This window comes from Ictalurus furcatus, chromosome 10 (genome assembly GCF_023375685.1).
Source record: "Ictalurus furcatus strain D&B chromosome 10, Billie_1.0, whole genome shotgun sequence".
Lineage (NCBI taxonomy): Eukaryota > Metazoa > Chordata > Actinopteri > Siluriformes > Ictaluridae > Ictalurus > Ictalurus furcatus.
The window spans coordinates 28,206,737-28,222,845 of record NC_071264.1 but is presented as its reverse complement, the minus strand read 5'-3'; the positions used below and the strand labels follow the sequence as shown (position 1 = coordinate 28,222,845).

Below are 16,109 nucleotides of genomic sequence, written 5' to 3'. Positions count from 1 at the left end.
GAAGGCTTGAAGTGCTATGTAGTTGTTTTGACGTGATAAAATCATTTGTTACATCATTTGTGTGTTAGCATCTTAAAAACAAACAAACAAACAATCGAATTAACTTATTCCAACTTTAATGCCATTATTTGAACTTATCTTGGGATTTCCACTCAACTCATTTCGAGAAATTAACCCATTATTTCCACTTCTTTATTTTAAGATACGCCATTATTTTTGACTTTTGAACTTAAAATATTTTAAATTGAAATAAGTTGAAAACAACTTCGTCATCATGTCATTATGTCAAGATATTATGTCTTTATCATCATGTTATTTTGACAGAACTCTAGTTTTATTGACCATTTATCCTACACAGGGTCGCGGGGAGTCGTGGCACGAGATGGGGGACGAGATGGGGGACACCCTGGACGGGGTTTGGAAATGCCGGTCAGCCTACAACGCATGTCTTTGGACTGGTGGAGGAAACCAGAGTACACGGAGTAAACCCTCGAAGCACAATATTATTTCAACGATTGTTTTGGAGTAGTAACTCGTCATTTCAACTTAATATTCAAAAACACCCCACAATCTAGCACCAAGACTTATTTATTCAACGCATTAGGTTAGTGTTCTTATTCCGTATGCCGTTTCTCGTATAGTAAGCAAGCCAGATATCGCTTTAGTGGAATTCATTTCACGATACGATACGTACACATCGATATGAGCACCATGAGCATGGGAATTCCGGCAATTTAACAGTTAGGAGTCTAAATAATGTCACGATAATAAGATAAGTCATTATTCTGGGTAATTCATTCAAAAGAACGAGATATTACGGTAAAATAAATACTACCTTGAAATAAATTAGTAAAAAAAAAAAAAAAAGTCAATATAAAAGAAAGTCAAAATAAATGACATAGCACTAGAACTTTTGACAAGTTGCAGTTCAGGGTTATTGTTGTTTTTCTAAGCTTTTCTAGGTTTGGTAAAAAGTTTATGAACGCACACTCTTATAACGCACTTCGCCAAGCACTGCATTACAAAAATGAAGGTTAACCCTCCGCCCCGCCTCACTGAGCCTACGTATACATCTACTGGTGCTAAAGACAAGTCTTGTTTATTTTTCGATGCATTTTTTTCCCTCCATTCACAAAGCGAAATAAATGAAGGCTTTCATCAGAAGGAACCCACATTTACGGAGCCGTACCATCAGATTTCCTCAATTTCCTTCACATTGTACTAATAAAAGTAGCTCTAGGTCAAAAGCTGGCCAATAATCCAGCCATTTAGATTTTAATCTGTGTACCATCTGAAATTTTGGAAAATTTCTGAACAAATCGGAAGATGCAAGTCAGTGGTTCTGACCCAGTTTCTTGGGTGAAATCCAGTTGTGTGGCACAATTGCCAATTAAGTTGGGATTCTTCACTTGGCTAGCACTTCACAACCATTTCGGACATGACACACGAGCACGTGATCGATGACCAGCAATAAATCAGGAGGACTCTAGTTTTGAGGGAAGTAAAAATGAATAAATGAATAAATAAACAAACAAAAATGAACAGGTTTGGAACTTTTCCGGTTCATTTTGGAACTGCGGCTCTTCAACTCCGTAACTAAACCCGAACAGCTCAACGTGATGGAGTGTGTGTGTGTGTGTGTGTGTGTGTGTGTGTGTGTGTGTTTAAGAACATATAAAAACACATCTATTAAGGTAGTTAAGGTGAAATCAAAACAAGACAAAAAATACAACACAAACAAACAAACAAACAAACAAACAAACAAAACAAAAAAAAACGCATCATCAAGATGCCAACGTAGCGCCTAATGGATTCTTCTGCTCTAGGAACCTTCACATATTTTGAACTCCAAGATGTGAGATCACAAACATGTCAATCTTGTACAAGATTGAAAAAAACAAAAACAAACAAACAAACAAACAAACGAAAAAAAAAAAAAAAAAAAAAAGTAGTCATCATATTGTGAGCTCAGCGTTATAAAGTTCTATCTGGGATTTTGGTGAAATATGAACTCGAAAAGGAGTTCTCTTGTGGTGTTATTTTTTTTTATTTTATTTGAATTAGTTTTTCATGTGATATGAAAAAATTAAATAAAATAAAAACCTGGGGGAAAAAAAAAAAAAAAAAAAACCTTGCAGATAAACTTTTATAAGGATCTATCTGCCAGCCAATCATCATCATCATCATCATCCCGGATGAATGCACAACAGGCAGTCACGGCCAATCAAAATCCATCCTGTATTAATCTATATCTAATAGAAGAGAAGAGATCAGTTTCGAAGATGTTGAGGAGAAGGAACATTTTAGTAAAACATTCTGAAATAAACAGTACATTAAAGACATTACATGCAATGTGATTAATAAACAGAACTAGCCAGCATAACTGGTGACTGAAGAACACCTAGCATGAGAGTTTGTTACGTATGGACTGACTATACTGTATGGATTTTTAATTGCATTCCCCCCCCCCCCCAACCTACTGTAGCTCTCCTGCCACAAACAAAATCGCCGTGGTATAAGACGAACGCACTTAGGAGACATGCCGTTACAGGAAAACAATCAACTTTGAGGTGGTGACTAACTAACCACCCTGGTGTTGAATCATTTCCCAGAACAGCATGTCCTCCCCAAGTGTTTTCTGCCTTATTTATTTATTTATTTATTTATCCATCCATCAAGATGATTAGATTGTTTATTAGAAACCATTAGATAATAGCTTTATAAATTCAAACATTTCAACCCCTTAAGAGCTTGACTTACTTTTATAGCATTATCCACCAGATAGAACCTTATATAATAATAATAATAATAATAATTTAAAAAATGTCAATCGATGACGACTTCTTGACTTAAAGTCTTAGAACGAGGAGGCTGGCACTGCGATCTCGTCTCCGAGCTCTTCTCTATTGCACATGTGCTTTGGAATGATCTTAAATCAGTTCTCTTGGGTAAAGAAAGACAGACGGAGCAAGCAAACCCACTTCAGGAGGAACTACTTCTATAAACTAGCGGTTAGATGACTTTAAATTTTTTTTTTATTATTTTTTTTTTTATTTTTTTTATTTTTTTTAAGTGTGGAATGTCATGACGGAGATCAAGTCCTAGAGAGAGATGAGTTACTGTAGTACAAAATCCACAGACCTGGCTCCTCTTCTAGAGATGAGTGGACTTTTCTTTTTTTTTTTTTTTTTCTTCCTCCTTTTCTTTCATTTTGTTCCCCCCCTCCCCCCCCTCTTCAGAGGTGGATTATCCGTGTCCAAGTGTCGCGGATGTGTCTGGAAACCCTTCACGAACGCTCGACCACTTATGAGTTACTGTAGTAGATCTGTGTCTAGTTGTGGATTTCCATTCAGCTGCATTGACAGGCTTCTCCTTTCTCCTCAGGGAGAGTTTGAATTCAATAAATAAAAAGCAAAAAAAAAATCATTATAAATACACGTTCCTTGATAGAGATGATCACACACAATTTACTGATTTTTTTTTTCTTTTTTTTTTTTTTTTGCACGACCAGTTTGTTACAACACAAATTCCAAGTGTGTAAACGGTCTACCTGGATGTAGTCCAAAAACAGACATCAGGAATAACGCTTGTGTGTGAATGTATGCTCAATACATGCAGTTTGTGCTTGATGTTGGTGCTTGATTCGACTGCGGTGGTTTTGGCGAGAGGAGTTGTGAACATTGAAGCGGCATACTCCTCAAGAACCTACACACTTAGCTCTGCTCATGATGGAGATGACACACAGCTTGCACAAACATGTGGAAAGCTTAAGCATGGATCTCTGGTACACCTTCAGTCCACACTACACGCCATCCATCTCACCCCACTCTCTCTCTCTCTCTCTCACACACTCTCTCTCTCTCTCTCTCTCCCTCTTTCTCTCCATCAGTGCTGGCGTTAGTGGCGGACCTCGTTGGCGATGAGGCTGTCCTCCCCAGACTGGAAATCGGCCTCGTTCAGGCTGTTGCCTCCGTTGATCATCTCCTCGTCCTGCGAGGATCCCTGGCCGTCGTCCTCTCCGCTGCCTCCGCCCGTCTCGTCACAGTTCGGGTCCTGCAGAACCTGTGCGATGTACATCTGCTGCTGCAGAACAGGAAGTGGGGAAAAAAAAAATTATTGGGTGAATCCTACATGCTAGCATTTAGATAGGGTTAAAGTTTGAATTAGATTTAAAAAACAAAAAAAATGGTTTTGGACACGTTACCGTATCACAATCAAGAAGTGCTACTCTAGCTTGTTTATTAGCTGGCTAATCAACTATTTAGCAGTTCGCATGAGGGTTATTAACCACGAGCAACAATATTTAAACTTCAGTACTTTTATACTACTGAGCAACTTCACCATTACCCTCAAAATATTGGACTATAAATTCTATTTTTATATCAACTGCTTACTTCTCAGAAAAATAAATAAATAAATAAATAAATAAATAAAAATAATAGCTGCGCTGACGTATCGGCCAATAATCGGTATAGTTTAGAAACATCCGATGATCAGGGCCTGTCAATCAATCCTGTCAATCAAAAGAGGGCGGGAAAACACCGATTTTGTCCTGTACGTAAAGATGTCTCTTGTGTGGAATGACGACAAAACTGCAGTTTGTAATCTCTGCATTGCTAAAATTTTTACACTGGTCGCTGAAGCAGTGAAGCAGGAATTTCAGCGTCGAGTCTTATATATATATATATATATATATATATATATAAAAAATTATTATTATTATTATTATTATTATTATAAGTCGACATTTAACTGTACTCAAGTAAATAATTTTAACTGAATTTAGGACTTTGTTTGGTCAGACATTTATAACAATCTACACGACTCGATTTATATCCAAGTTACGAATGTTGAGGTTAGGGGAGGGGTTAGGGTTTTTCAACTCCTCAACATATTACATCATTCATATTCATTTGTATTCAAACAGATATTTCATGCGATTCATTATTTCTTCCCCACTTGTATGAAGAGTGAGATTAATGGACAACGGGTCACGGGTGGTAATTGGGTTTGCCTTTTTATTTATTTATTTATTTATTTTTTAACAAAGTAAAGAAGCACTTTCCACCACGGACTACTTAACATACACTCGCCGTCCACTTCATTAGGAACACCAGTACACATGCACATTTATACAGCTATCTAAAATCAGCCAATCACGTGGCGGCAGCACAATGCATAAAATCAGGCAGTTACAGGTCGAGAGCTTCAGTTAATGTTCTGAGGAAACTCTAGAGACTGTCGTGTGTGGAAATCCCAGGAGATCAGCAGTATCTGAAATACTCAAAATCAGCCAATCTGGCACCAACGACCATGCCACAATTAAGGTCACAGAGATCACACTTTGTCCACTGTTTTGATGTTTGATGTGAGTATGACGAGGAGTAGGGAGTGGCCAGGCTGTGACAACACACACCTGGTAATGATTTGGCTAATCAGTGGGTGAGAGAAATAAAGGAGTGGCTGAGAGAGAGAGAGAAATAAAGGAGTGGCTGAGAGAGAGAGAGAGAGAGAGAGAGAAATAAAGGAGTGGCTGAGAGAGAGAGAGAAATAAAGGAGTGGCTGAGAGAGAGAGAGAGAGAGAGAAATAAAGGAGTGGCTGAGAGAGAGAGAGAAATAAAGGAATGGCTGAGAGAGAGAGAAATAAAGGAGTGGCTGAGAGAGAGAGAGAGAGAAATAAAGGAGTGGCTGAGAGAGAGCGAGAGAGAGAGAGAAATAAAGGAGTGGCTGAGAGAGAGCGAGAGAGAGAAATAAAGGAGTGGCTGAGAGAGAGAGAGAAATAAAGGAGTGGCTGAGAGAGAGAGAGAGAGAGAAATAAAGGAGTGGCTGAGAGAGAGAGAGAAATAAAGGAATGGCTGAGAGAGAGAGAGAGAGAGAGAGAAATAAAGGAGTGGCTGAGAGAGAGAGAGAAATAAAGGAATGGCTGAGAGAGAGAGAAATAAAGGAGTGGCTGAGAGAGAGAGAGAGAGAAATAAAGGAGTGGCTGAGAGAGAGCGAGAGAGAGAGAGAAATAAAGGAGTGGCTGAGAGAGAGCGAGAGAGAGAAATAAAGGAGTGGCTGAGAGAGAGAGAGAAATAAAGGAGTGGCTGAGAGAGAGAGAGAGAGAGAAATAAAGGAGTGGCTGAGAGAGAGAGAGAAATAAAGGAATGGCTGAGAGAGAGAGAGAAATAAAGGAATGGCTGAGAGAGAGAGAGAGAGAGAGAGAAATAAAGGAGTGGCTGAGAGAGAGAGAGAAATAAAGGAATGGCTGAGAGAGAGAGAAATAAAGGAGTGGCTGAGAGAGAGAGAGAGAGAAATAAAGGAGTGGCTGAGAGAGAGCGAGAGAGAGAGAGAAATAAAGGAGTGGCTGAGAGAGAGCGAGAGAGAGAAATAAAGGAGTGGCTGAGAGAGAGAGAGAGAGACATAAAGGAGTGGCTGTGAGAGAGTGCGAGAGAGAGAGATGGACGCATGCTTGTGCACCGTGTGTTATGTTTGTGTTTTATGTTTACATTCTGTCCATTATTAAACTTGTGTTTATTTTCAGCCGGTTCCCGCCGCCCCCTTGCCCGCCTTGAAAGTTTGTCACAGGGAACATTAGCTGAAGCTCTTGACCTGTACCTGCATGATTTTATGCACTGCGCTGCAGCTGCATGATTGGCTCTACAGCTGTTCCTAATAAAGTGGCCAGCAAGCGGACGTCCCATTGAACCATGTCGTTACTTGTGATATTACAGCCGTTTACATACATTTTAAAATCTATAGCTTTTTGTCTTGATTATTAGAGAAACTCTACTTTTAGTAAGAATTGTTAAAAAAAAAAAAAAAAAAAAAAAAAAAAAAACCAAAAAGGGTCATTATGACACCAACGGATCGTAAGGGTTAAAGAAATGAGCAGGGAGGACGGGGGACTTGCCGGAGACTTGTTGGAGGGTGAGGAGCGCGCCGGACGTCCGTTCTCCATGCCGTCCACCTCGGTGTCCTTAGTGTCAATCTGAGAGCGAGGTGGGGGGGGGAGGAAAAAAAAGAAGAAAATAAAGGAGAGAGAGAGAGAGAGAGAGAGAGAGAGAGAGAGAGAGAGATAGATAGACACACACACACACACACTGGGGATGAGTACGTGCACTCCATCAGCGCTAGCCGCTCTACTCTAGGGCCAGCGAGGGCGTACCTTTAGTGGCGTAACTAGTACCTTGTAGTTGTGAGCACTGAGATACTTGAAGTGGCCGAAGCAGACGTGCGACAGACAAACCACGATGGTGATGATGAGCACCACAAACGTGAACATGGACGTCGGCGTCACGAAACCTGTCCAGAGGGAAATTGTTTGTACTGACCATAAAAACCATACACGTACAGACACTCGTGCTACAACCACACACACACACACAGCTCCTCACCTGTGCGTACAGTGGAGAAGAACAGTAGCCAGAAGAGACAGAGGATGGGCGCGGCCACCACCTGATTGACGGCTCCGGAGTGGATCTTCTTGTCGAGTTTGGAGGGCAGGTAGGCGTAGTACATGTTATAGCGATCCACTAGATGCTTTAGCAGCATGTACATCAGGCCTGCGGTCAAACAAACACACACACACACACACACACACACACACACACACACACACACACACACACAGAATTACTGACCATCAGATATGTCTAGACGTAAGCACGGGTTAATATGCGTTCATTCTAATACGTTATTGTTTCTATAGTAACAATCAATTTATCACTGGGGGTACGGTGGCTTTGTGGAGAACACGTTTGCGTCACACTTCCGGGGTCAGGGGTCAGGTTCGAATCCCACCTCCGCCCTGTGTGCACGGAGTTTGCATGTTCTCCCCGTGCTTCGGGGGTTTCCTCCGGGTGCTCCGGTTTCCTCCCCCAGTCCAAAGACATGCACTGTAGGCTGATCGGGATTTCCAAATTTCCCGTAGTGTATGAATGTGTGTGTGATTGTGCCCTGTGATGGGTTGGCACCCCGACCAGGGTGTGCCCCCCCCCCCCAAGTCCCTGTGATAGGCTCCAGGCTCCCCGCGACCCTGTGTAGGATAAGCGGTATGGAAAATGGATGGCTGGCTGCCTGGCTTTGTCGATACGATGAAGTCAGGAGACACTTATTGAAGGAGTCTCCAGTGTCTGGGCTTTCCAGCAAGACGGCATTCCTGGAACCGAGAGGAACCGAAAGCTGCTCGTTCCCCTACTCCGCCCCATTATTAAGATCTTAACATATCTAAACCTATTTGACCATTTTGTCGCTTGTGATAATAATACAGGAACATCTACACGATCAAATTAATTCAAAACGAAATCAAATTTCCTGTTTCAAAAGGCGTGCAAACTATCGCACTCTACAGTGCAGTGAAACTTGTGATTAGCAGCCCAACGGTGGTGTCATGTGGTGGCGTGAGGTCTGCTCAACGCTGTCGTCATCACCGTTTCAACGCACAACCTGCTGCGTCCTGTTTTAATGCAGAGCTAAATCCGCAACAACCTGATGAGTCATACTGCTAACAGGAGAGGGGTGTGTGTGTGTGTGTGTGTGTGTGTGTGTGTGTGTGTGTGTGTGTGTGGTGAGAAGGCATCATGCTGTCAACAGGGAGGTGGAGGGATAAAGCTATTCCTTTCTGTCACCATCTCCTGGTTTCTGTGAATGAATATTCACCATAGACAGACTACATTTACAGACAGACACACAGACACGTGCGTGAATGATTCGATCCCAGGTGCTTATATTCACACATACAGCATCTCACCAGCAGGTGGCGTCCTCCAAACGTGCAACAATATTCATTCATTACCTTTTCTTCCACCTTTTTGTCCTTCTCCCACACAGAGAGAGAGAGAACACTCTAGTTCTTTCCTTTATCTCTCTTCCATTCTTTCCATTTTAAATGGACCACTTTAATTCCCTACTCTTATTCCCTCTGTTTTTTTTGTGAATGGACTGCAGTGTTTGGGGGCGGGGCAGACTCACCAAACGGCACGATGATTGGGCAGGTGATGCTGTACGTCATGACGACAGTGAAGACGCACATCATCCAGGCGTAGGCTGCACCGAACTGAAACTCATAGGCCTGGTGCTGCAAGGTCGTACACACACACACACACACACACACACACACACACACACACACACACACACACACTTCATTTTTATAATCTTTTAGTCTCTGTATTGCTTCATTCTTTGTGTTCGGACATATTTAAATGTGTATACATGGTTGTGGGCAAAAGTTTATAACCCCATTGTTATCGAATTGGAAAATGTGAGAGACTTGAGAGAGAGAGAGCGAGAGAGATTGAGAGAGAGAGGGAGGAAGATGTAGTTAGTCACTCTGCAAAAAAAATGTTTCGTGGTGTGTGTGTGTGTGTGTGTGCGTGTGTGTGTGAGATACCCGTTTGACATTGCGTCTCTCAGCAGCAGATCGAGCCAGGCACAGACGGATCATGTACATAAGAAGACCCGGAATGCGAAGCAGATCCATCGCGTTCCCGATGAACGCAGACGCGATCACGTAGTTCACAAAAAACGCTCCGTTATCAGGGAGGAAGACGCACCTGCAGCACAGGACAGGGAAATATGAATGTTTTGCTGCACACCTGAATTATAATCTTTTACTATTTTATTATTATCCTGAACGCCTCAAGAACGAATACAAGAAAGGTATACACGGTGTAGTGTACAAAATTTGCATACCCTTAGGACTAAATGCAAAAAGATAACACTTGGGGGTGCTGTGGTACAGGAAACTTAATAAATTTTTTTTTTTTTTTTTTTAAATTGATTTTTCCCTCTTTTACCACAGCAGTTTGCCGACAATTACACTATTTAAAGGTTTATTAAACGATGATGAAACATACTTAAAATAAAAAAAAAAATACATTTAATATTCTAGGAGTATGGAATTTCCCTTTAGTCCATTAAAAAACCGACCCAAAAAACAAGGCGGTTACAAACATTTGCCCTGCGATGTACGTATAACAAATACGTCTTTATATAAAAGTATCAAAAAAAAAAAAAGTGTCGCAAGTAATAATCTGGAAAGACCTTTGTAATATCACAGTCTAAAACTGGATTTAAAGAGAAGCAGATTAGTAAATGAATCATACGTAAATGAATCACATGTAAATGAATCACATGTAAATGAATAAATAAATTAAAAACAAAAGTATCGAAAAGATTTAAACCAAAAGTTGTTTCCAACAAGTGTAAAAAACAACACAAAACTGACATTCAAATGAGCGTTGTGTGTATACGGAAATGCTACAAATCATTTTACTTACTCAAATCGGACCGCGGCAAAGGCTAGGAACTGCGTGTCGAACAGCCAGCGGAAAAACACATCCAGACTGTGGACAGTAAAGCCAAAATTTATTTTCTGGAATGTTCCACATTGATGGAAACCACATGATCCTTTCAAAATAAATAAGTAAATTAAAAAATCCAGAATAAATGTACCGGCTGTATTACATCACCGCAACTACATGTTAAATCAATGTAAAATCAAATCCAAGTAAAAATAAATAAATAAATAAAAATCATAACCTGAAAGTTAAAGTTAAGGCTTGATTTAGTGTCATTTAGTGTCAGAAGTCATTTGGTGAGCCTTTCTGAGGTCGAGCTCTTTAAGGAGCCTAACGCTCGCTAATTTTAGCTCGGACTGATTTACTGAAGGAACTAGAAAGTAAGGAAATAATTGCCTCACTGACCGGATGGGATTTAACGAACGACTACATTAACTGAAATTATATTTGAGAACCATTTTAAAACGCCCTTTAATAAAAACCTGTCTATTTAGTTACAAACCCCACCGCTCAAGGCGTTTCCATAAACAACCGACGAGGTTACTCGAGCAATACAACCTTCTCGGCGTTTGCATATACACGAGTGGATTCGCAGATCCCAGTGATTAGCGTTTAATCTTCAAAATGTCTGCTTTCTGAGGGAGAGAGAGAGAAAGAAAGAAAAAGAAAGCCAGCTTTACCTGCTGAGGCCCAGAGATGGCAGCAAAAGGACCATGAAGATGAGAAACGTGTAGCATTTATGCATGGTGGTCCGGTTTTCTCCCGACCTAAAACACACGCGTACAAAAGGAGCACGTTTTTTATTTATTTATTTATTCATTTTTAAAAAGTGTCTCCTGCACTAAACGTCCTCATTTAATCCCCGTCGAAGCGTGCTAAATTGTTTACTCAATAAAAGTGCATTTAAATATTAAAAAAAAGTCGAAGTACGGCTTCAAAATTTTCACTCAAGTTAAAGTAGAGACGCCCCGATTTCGTTTCCGTGCGAAAGCAACATAACTGTTACTTTAACGTTAAAAGAAAAGTAATCGTACTCGGCAAGTCATTTTTGCAGTGCTGTGGATTTCTTGTGTTTCTGTGCATCTCGCATACTAAAAAGTTTTCGAGCTTCCAACGAAATACAACACCCATCGCCCTATGTGGAAAAACTAATTGCCCCCCTTATTATTTCAAAGTAAATATCCGTTTCGAATTCAAAAGTAATCGTACTAGTTTGTTGCTTCAACGTAATGGAACCACGTTTGTAACTGTGCTTCGTTACCTCAAGGTAATTCTAAAGTAATTGTAATCCATTACTTCAAATTAATTCCATTTTTTTATTTTTATTTTAAAGAAGTTGCATGTTTTACTACACGATCAATGTAAATGTCGTACTTCAAAACGATCTAGAATTTGCGACTAAGTAACTGCAGATTGGTACAATCTCATTGATTCCTGCGAACTGAACATTCTGCACATCAGCCAAGTCTTAGTCATCCGACTGTAAAAAACCTTTGCTGAAATCCGGACGTGCGGCCGTGGAGTCTCGTGTAACCTTGTGACACTTATTGCCGAAAGACATTGTGAACTCGTGCAACGTTGTGTCGAAATCTCGTCACTGTGTGTATATATTGGTCATACAGAGTCTGAATACAACTGTACTTCAGTACATTGCAAAAATTGACATCTTCACTAATTACAGATGATTTTTTTCCCCCTCGCCCTAATAGTTCTCGTTAAATGGTTACAAAAAAAAGAAATATTAGAATATTTAATATATTACTAATATTTCTAACATTTGACCAATTTCAAGCTTGAAATAAGTTTCTTCTATTGGCAAATAATTATTGCTTATTTTTAGTGTTTGAAATAAGCAAAATTCTCACCATAGAACGAGACAATTTTAAGCATGAACTTAAACTAAAAATACAGTCTTGACGTGTCTTGGGTGAAAAATCTCAAGTCTATGCGAATTGCATTGCACTGCCAATAATGCTAGCATAGTAAGTATAAAAAAAATTTTTATATATATATATATATATATATATATATATATATATATATATATATATATATATATATATATATATATATATAATATGTGAAATTATCTAATAGTTCTCATTATAAAGATTACAATATAACAAAAATAATAAATAGCTTAATTTAAAAAAAATAAATAAATATCTATTCACGTTTTCAATTGAAAGCGGGAAACTTTCTTGCTCGATTAGGATATTCCAAGCACGTACTTTATTTCCAGAAGCAAATTGATCTTTTAAAGCCAGTCTATACATACGCTTAATATCCTAATAATTGTTTTATAATGATATAAACCAGTGAGAAGTATGATCGCAAGATATTTTTGCATATTCGTGAATGCAATCTTGTATTTTGCCCTAAAAGAAGGCCAACGTAGCTAATTAAAATAATCTGAAATAGATGTTCATTTGATTATTACACACCGAGATATTGGTAATATTGGTAACGTTGGTCATTTCAAGCCATCACCTAAATAAGTACATAATGACAATTACAGATTATTTTGAGGGCAAAGTCCAGTAACGGCAGTCACTGCTATAACAAAATCGAGATGGACTGCTATGGGTTACTGTTACATTTTGTCATTACTACAAGTTTTATGCCATATTTTCACCAAAACAGGTCTAGTTTTCCTTCATAAACTCAAACTCTCTAGTTTGCCCCTTTTACAGTAGGGAATATTGTATAATGTCACAACAAATTAATCAAATCCATCGTAGCCCGCTGGTCTCTAAACTCCATCCTCTGTGGCAAGAAGACTCCAACGAAACACCTACAAACAGCCTCTGCATGCCGGAGTCATTCCCAATCGAGATGATCTTTGAAAACCATGACATGCGCATATAATACCATGACAACAAGCTTAGCGTCCATGGTGACTAGCATATCAGAATTCACATCACTGCAGATTTTATTTATTTATCTATCTATTTATTTATTTATTACGGACATCCAACACCTCTCTTTGCATTAGTGGAGTGTGGAAGTGTGCATACCGGGTCCAGTGGGCCTCGAAAAATGCTGAGTAGTAGACGATGGTGGGGAGGAGAGCAGAGAAAGCCCACAGCAGGAGAGTGGGGAAAAACTGGGTGATGATGGGATTCTGAAAGGAAAAGAAAGACAGCGGAGTGGTAGTTAACAGATAAACCCTTGCTCAAGATGAGTCACTGTTTTAATTCTGAGGCGTTCGCCTCCATCTCTCGCATTACACCGATTTCCTGCCAACCACTGTGTTATGTAAGGTGAGCTACAAATAGATAGATAGATGGATAGATAGATAGATGGAGAGTCATGCGATGCAGAGTCATGCTTTTAATTACCATTCAGTTTCATCAAAACACAAATTAAAGAACAATCATTTGGACTTCATGCTGGTCATCCACTACAGTTTCTTTAAAAATCGAAAGAATTATGAATAGGAGGAAAAAAATAAATAAAAAAATTAAAAATCACAGTTAAGAAGAGTTCAGCCATTTACGAGCGGTTGATGAGTGCACAATTCACATCACAGCTGGTGTTCGGCCAAACGTCGGCACGTTAAGCACTCTAACTATTCAGAAATAGGACCACGCATTGGGCGCCATGTCTCCGGTCACTAAAACCTAAGTGACCGAAGTCACTGGATATTATAGCTTTAATTATTATTATTATTATTATTATTATTATTATTATTATAATTATTATTATAACCATTATAAGATCACAGAACAAATATATAATTATTAAGCCTAGACGTTTGTACTAATTTCAAGCTTAAAAAAAAAAAAAAGTATTATTTCTATGGGCCGACATCATCCCCCCCCCCCCCCCAGAAAGAATGGAATAAGAAAATTTTAAGCGTGAAATGAGTAAAAGCTGCTAAAAACAGGCTGACTAATTTGAAATTTAATTTGTAATAACCTCATAGCAAGTGAACGTAACCTTGAATATGGGCGAATTTATATAATATTTTTATTTTTTTTATTTTTGCAGTGAAGCCAAAAATGTGAATTTTGAGGAAAGGGACTTGACACCTTATACACAGTTTATATACTGTATGTTGCTATTTTGTCACTGAGCAAAATCAACAACTGATGCAAAAACTTGACAGGTTTTATAATATAATATATATATGTTCAATAAAATGAAGGGTAGGTAGAGGCTTACATTGAGATACTCCACTGGCTTGGTAACGTTAAACTTGTCCATGGTGGAAATGATGATGGCCGGGGTTGTGAGGAAGAAGAGCAATAGGAAGAGGATGCAGTTAATGATTAAGCAGCGGATCCACCACGAAACGCCTCCCAGAGACAAATGCTCCCTGCAGAAACCGAAAGAATGCTCAGAAAACACTGTAAAACAACACAGCAGAGGTAGGACTGGTTCTCCGCCAGAACAGCAATGATTCCAGCGAAGACTGTTAACGCTGCGATGCTAAAAACCTACCCATATGCAAAAATAATAAATCATCATAATCATATAAACTGCACTGTTTATTTAGTCCTGCCCTGAATAAGCTAATTGTAAATAACAGATGTTCACATATAGTCCACAAGACACAATAATAAGTGAATTTACACAAACGAACCAGTTCAAAAGTTTACATACGCTCGATTCTTATTCCCGTGTGTCGTTACCTGGATGATCAACGACATTATGTTTTGCGAGAGTTCTTCACGAGGCCCTTGTTTGTCCTGAGTAGATAACCTGCCCACTGTTCTTCAGAAGAATCCTCCAGGTCCTGCACATTCTTTACTCCTCCGGCGTCTTCTGCACATTCGAGCCCTTTCCAACGGCGGCTATATGATGCCGAGATCCATCTTTTCACACCGAGGGACTCGTACACGAGTATTACAAAAGGCGCACCCGTTCAACGACGCTCAAGACGACGGCAATACGGTACATTGAGAGCCGGGGGGGGGTGTAAACTTTTGAACAGGACGATGGGTGTAAATTCTTATGACCGCAACTGTATGCAAGTAAAACGTACGGTGAGTGATTAAAAGTAAATATCATATCATATCATATTCAATAGGAAAACGAATGTTTTATTTCATCATCAATCTTGTAGGACGATAAGAGCGGTCTTGGTGCTCCAGGCACTTCCTTGCACCGCCTCGGAAAATCACCCCAGTGTTTTGGACGCGTGTATGAAGAGTGTGTGAAGTGGCTACAGGGCTCACCAGCGCACATTCTGGGGGTCGGGAGCGTAGGTCACGCTCCAGTTATAGATGTGAAGACTCTCGCTGAACTGAGAAGAACGTGGCTCCTGGTGACACACACAGCCCTGACACTGACACGCGTTAAAGTCTTTCAGGATTCTACGGAGAGAAAGTTCACACCGCTGATCAACATTTCAATCTTGGACGTCAATAAATTCATTAGACCCGGGCGTCTGAAGGACGGCTGGGAAAAACAACACTGACGCATGCTACGGTCACTCACATTGCAGTCATGGCCTCATTTTGGAAGGTGACGAAAGCCATGCCCAGAGGTTTGGTGTTGACCTTCTCCTTCTCCTTCCGGTACTCCTCCTTAAGTTTCGCTTCCAGCTTCGTGTAGTAGCTCACCGCTTCCTCCTGTAAGAGACGTGTCAATAGTCTTTACAATACTACACAGCACGTGTCGTTAGCGCGCACGCAGAGCGCCGCGTCGTCGTTAGCGCGCACGCAGAGCGCCGCGTCATTACGTCGTCAGTGTGTTACAATGCCGTCAGTGTGTGTAGTGCATTACAAAGCTAATAGTAGTATGTATACATTGTCTTACAACGCTATTCGTGTGTGTGTACATTGTTATTGGTGTTTACGTAGTGCGTTAGTGTTATTA

General features: G+C 40.0%; 1 protein-coding gene across 2 annotated transcripts in view; it reads right to left on the bottom strand.

Annotated features, from left to right (window-relative positions):
* Positions 1-381: 381 nt before the first annotated feature.
* LOC128613381 (CSC1-like protein 2) overlaps positions 382-16,109 on the bottom strand; it is a 61,234-nt gene continuing 45,506 nt past the window's right edge. For both annotated transcript variants that reach the window (XM_053634089.1, XM_053634088.1), the window contains exons 13-24: positions 15,729-15,862; positions 15,467-15,604; positions 14,451-14,604; positions 13,301-13,407; positions 10,964-11,050; positions 10,263-10,328; positions 9,374-9,536; positions 8,953-9,058; positions 7,377-7,544; positions 7,169-7,284; positions 6,893-6,970; positions 382-4,083 (exon numbers count right to left, since the gene is read on the bottom strand). In XM_053634089.1, the coding sequence (XP_053490064.1) occupies positions 3,898-4,083; positions 6,893-6,970; positions 7,169-7,284; positions 7,377-7,544; positions 8,953-9,058; positions 9,374-9,536; positions 10,263-10,328; positions 10,964-11,050; positions 13,301-13,407; positions 14,451-14,604; positions 15,467-15,604; positions 15,729-15,862 (1,503 nt within the window). In that variant the 3' untranslated portion in view covers positions 382-3,897. The remainder of the gene's footprint in view (positions 4,084-6,892; positions 6,971-7,168; positions 7,285-7,376; positions 7,545-8,952; positions 9,059-9,373; positions 9,537-10,262; positions 10,329-10,963; positions 11,051-13,300; positions 13,408-14,450; positions 14,605-15,466; positions 15,605-15,728; positions 15,863-16,109) is intronic.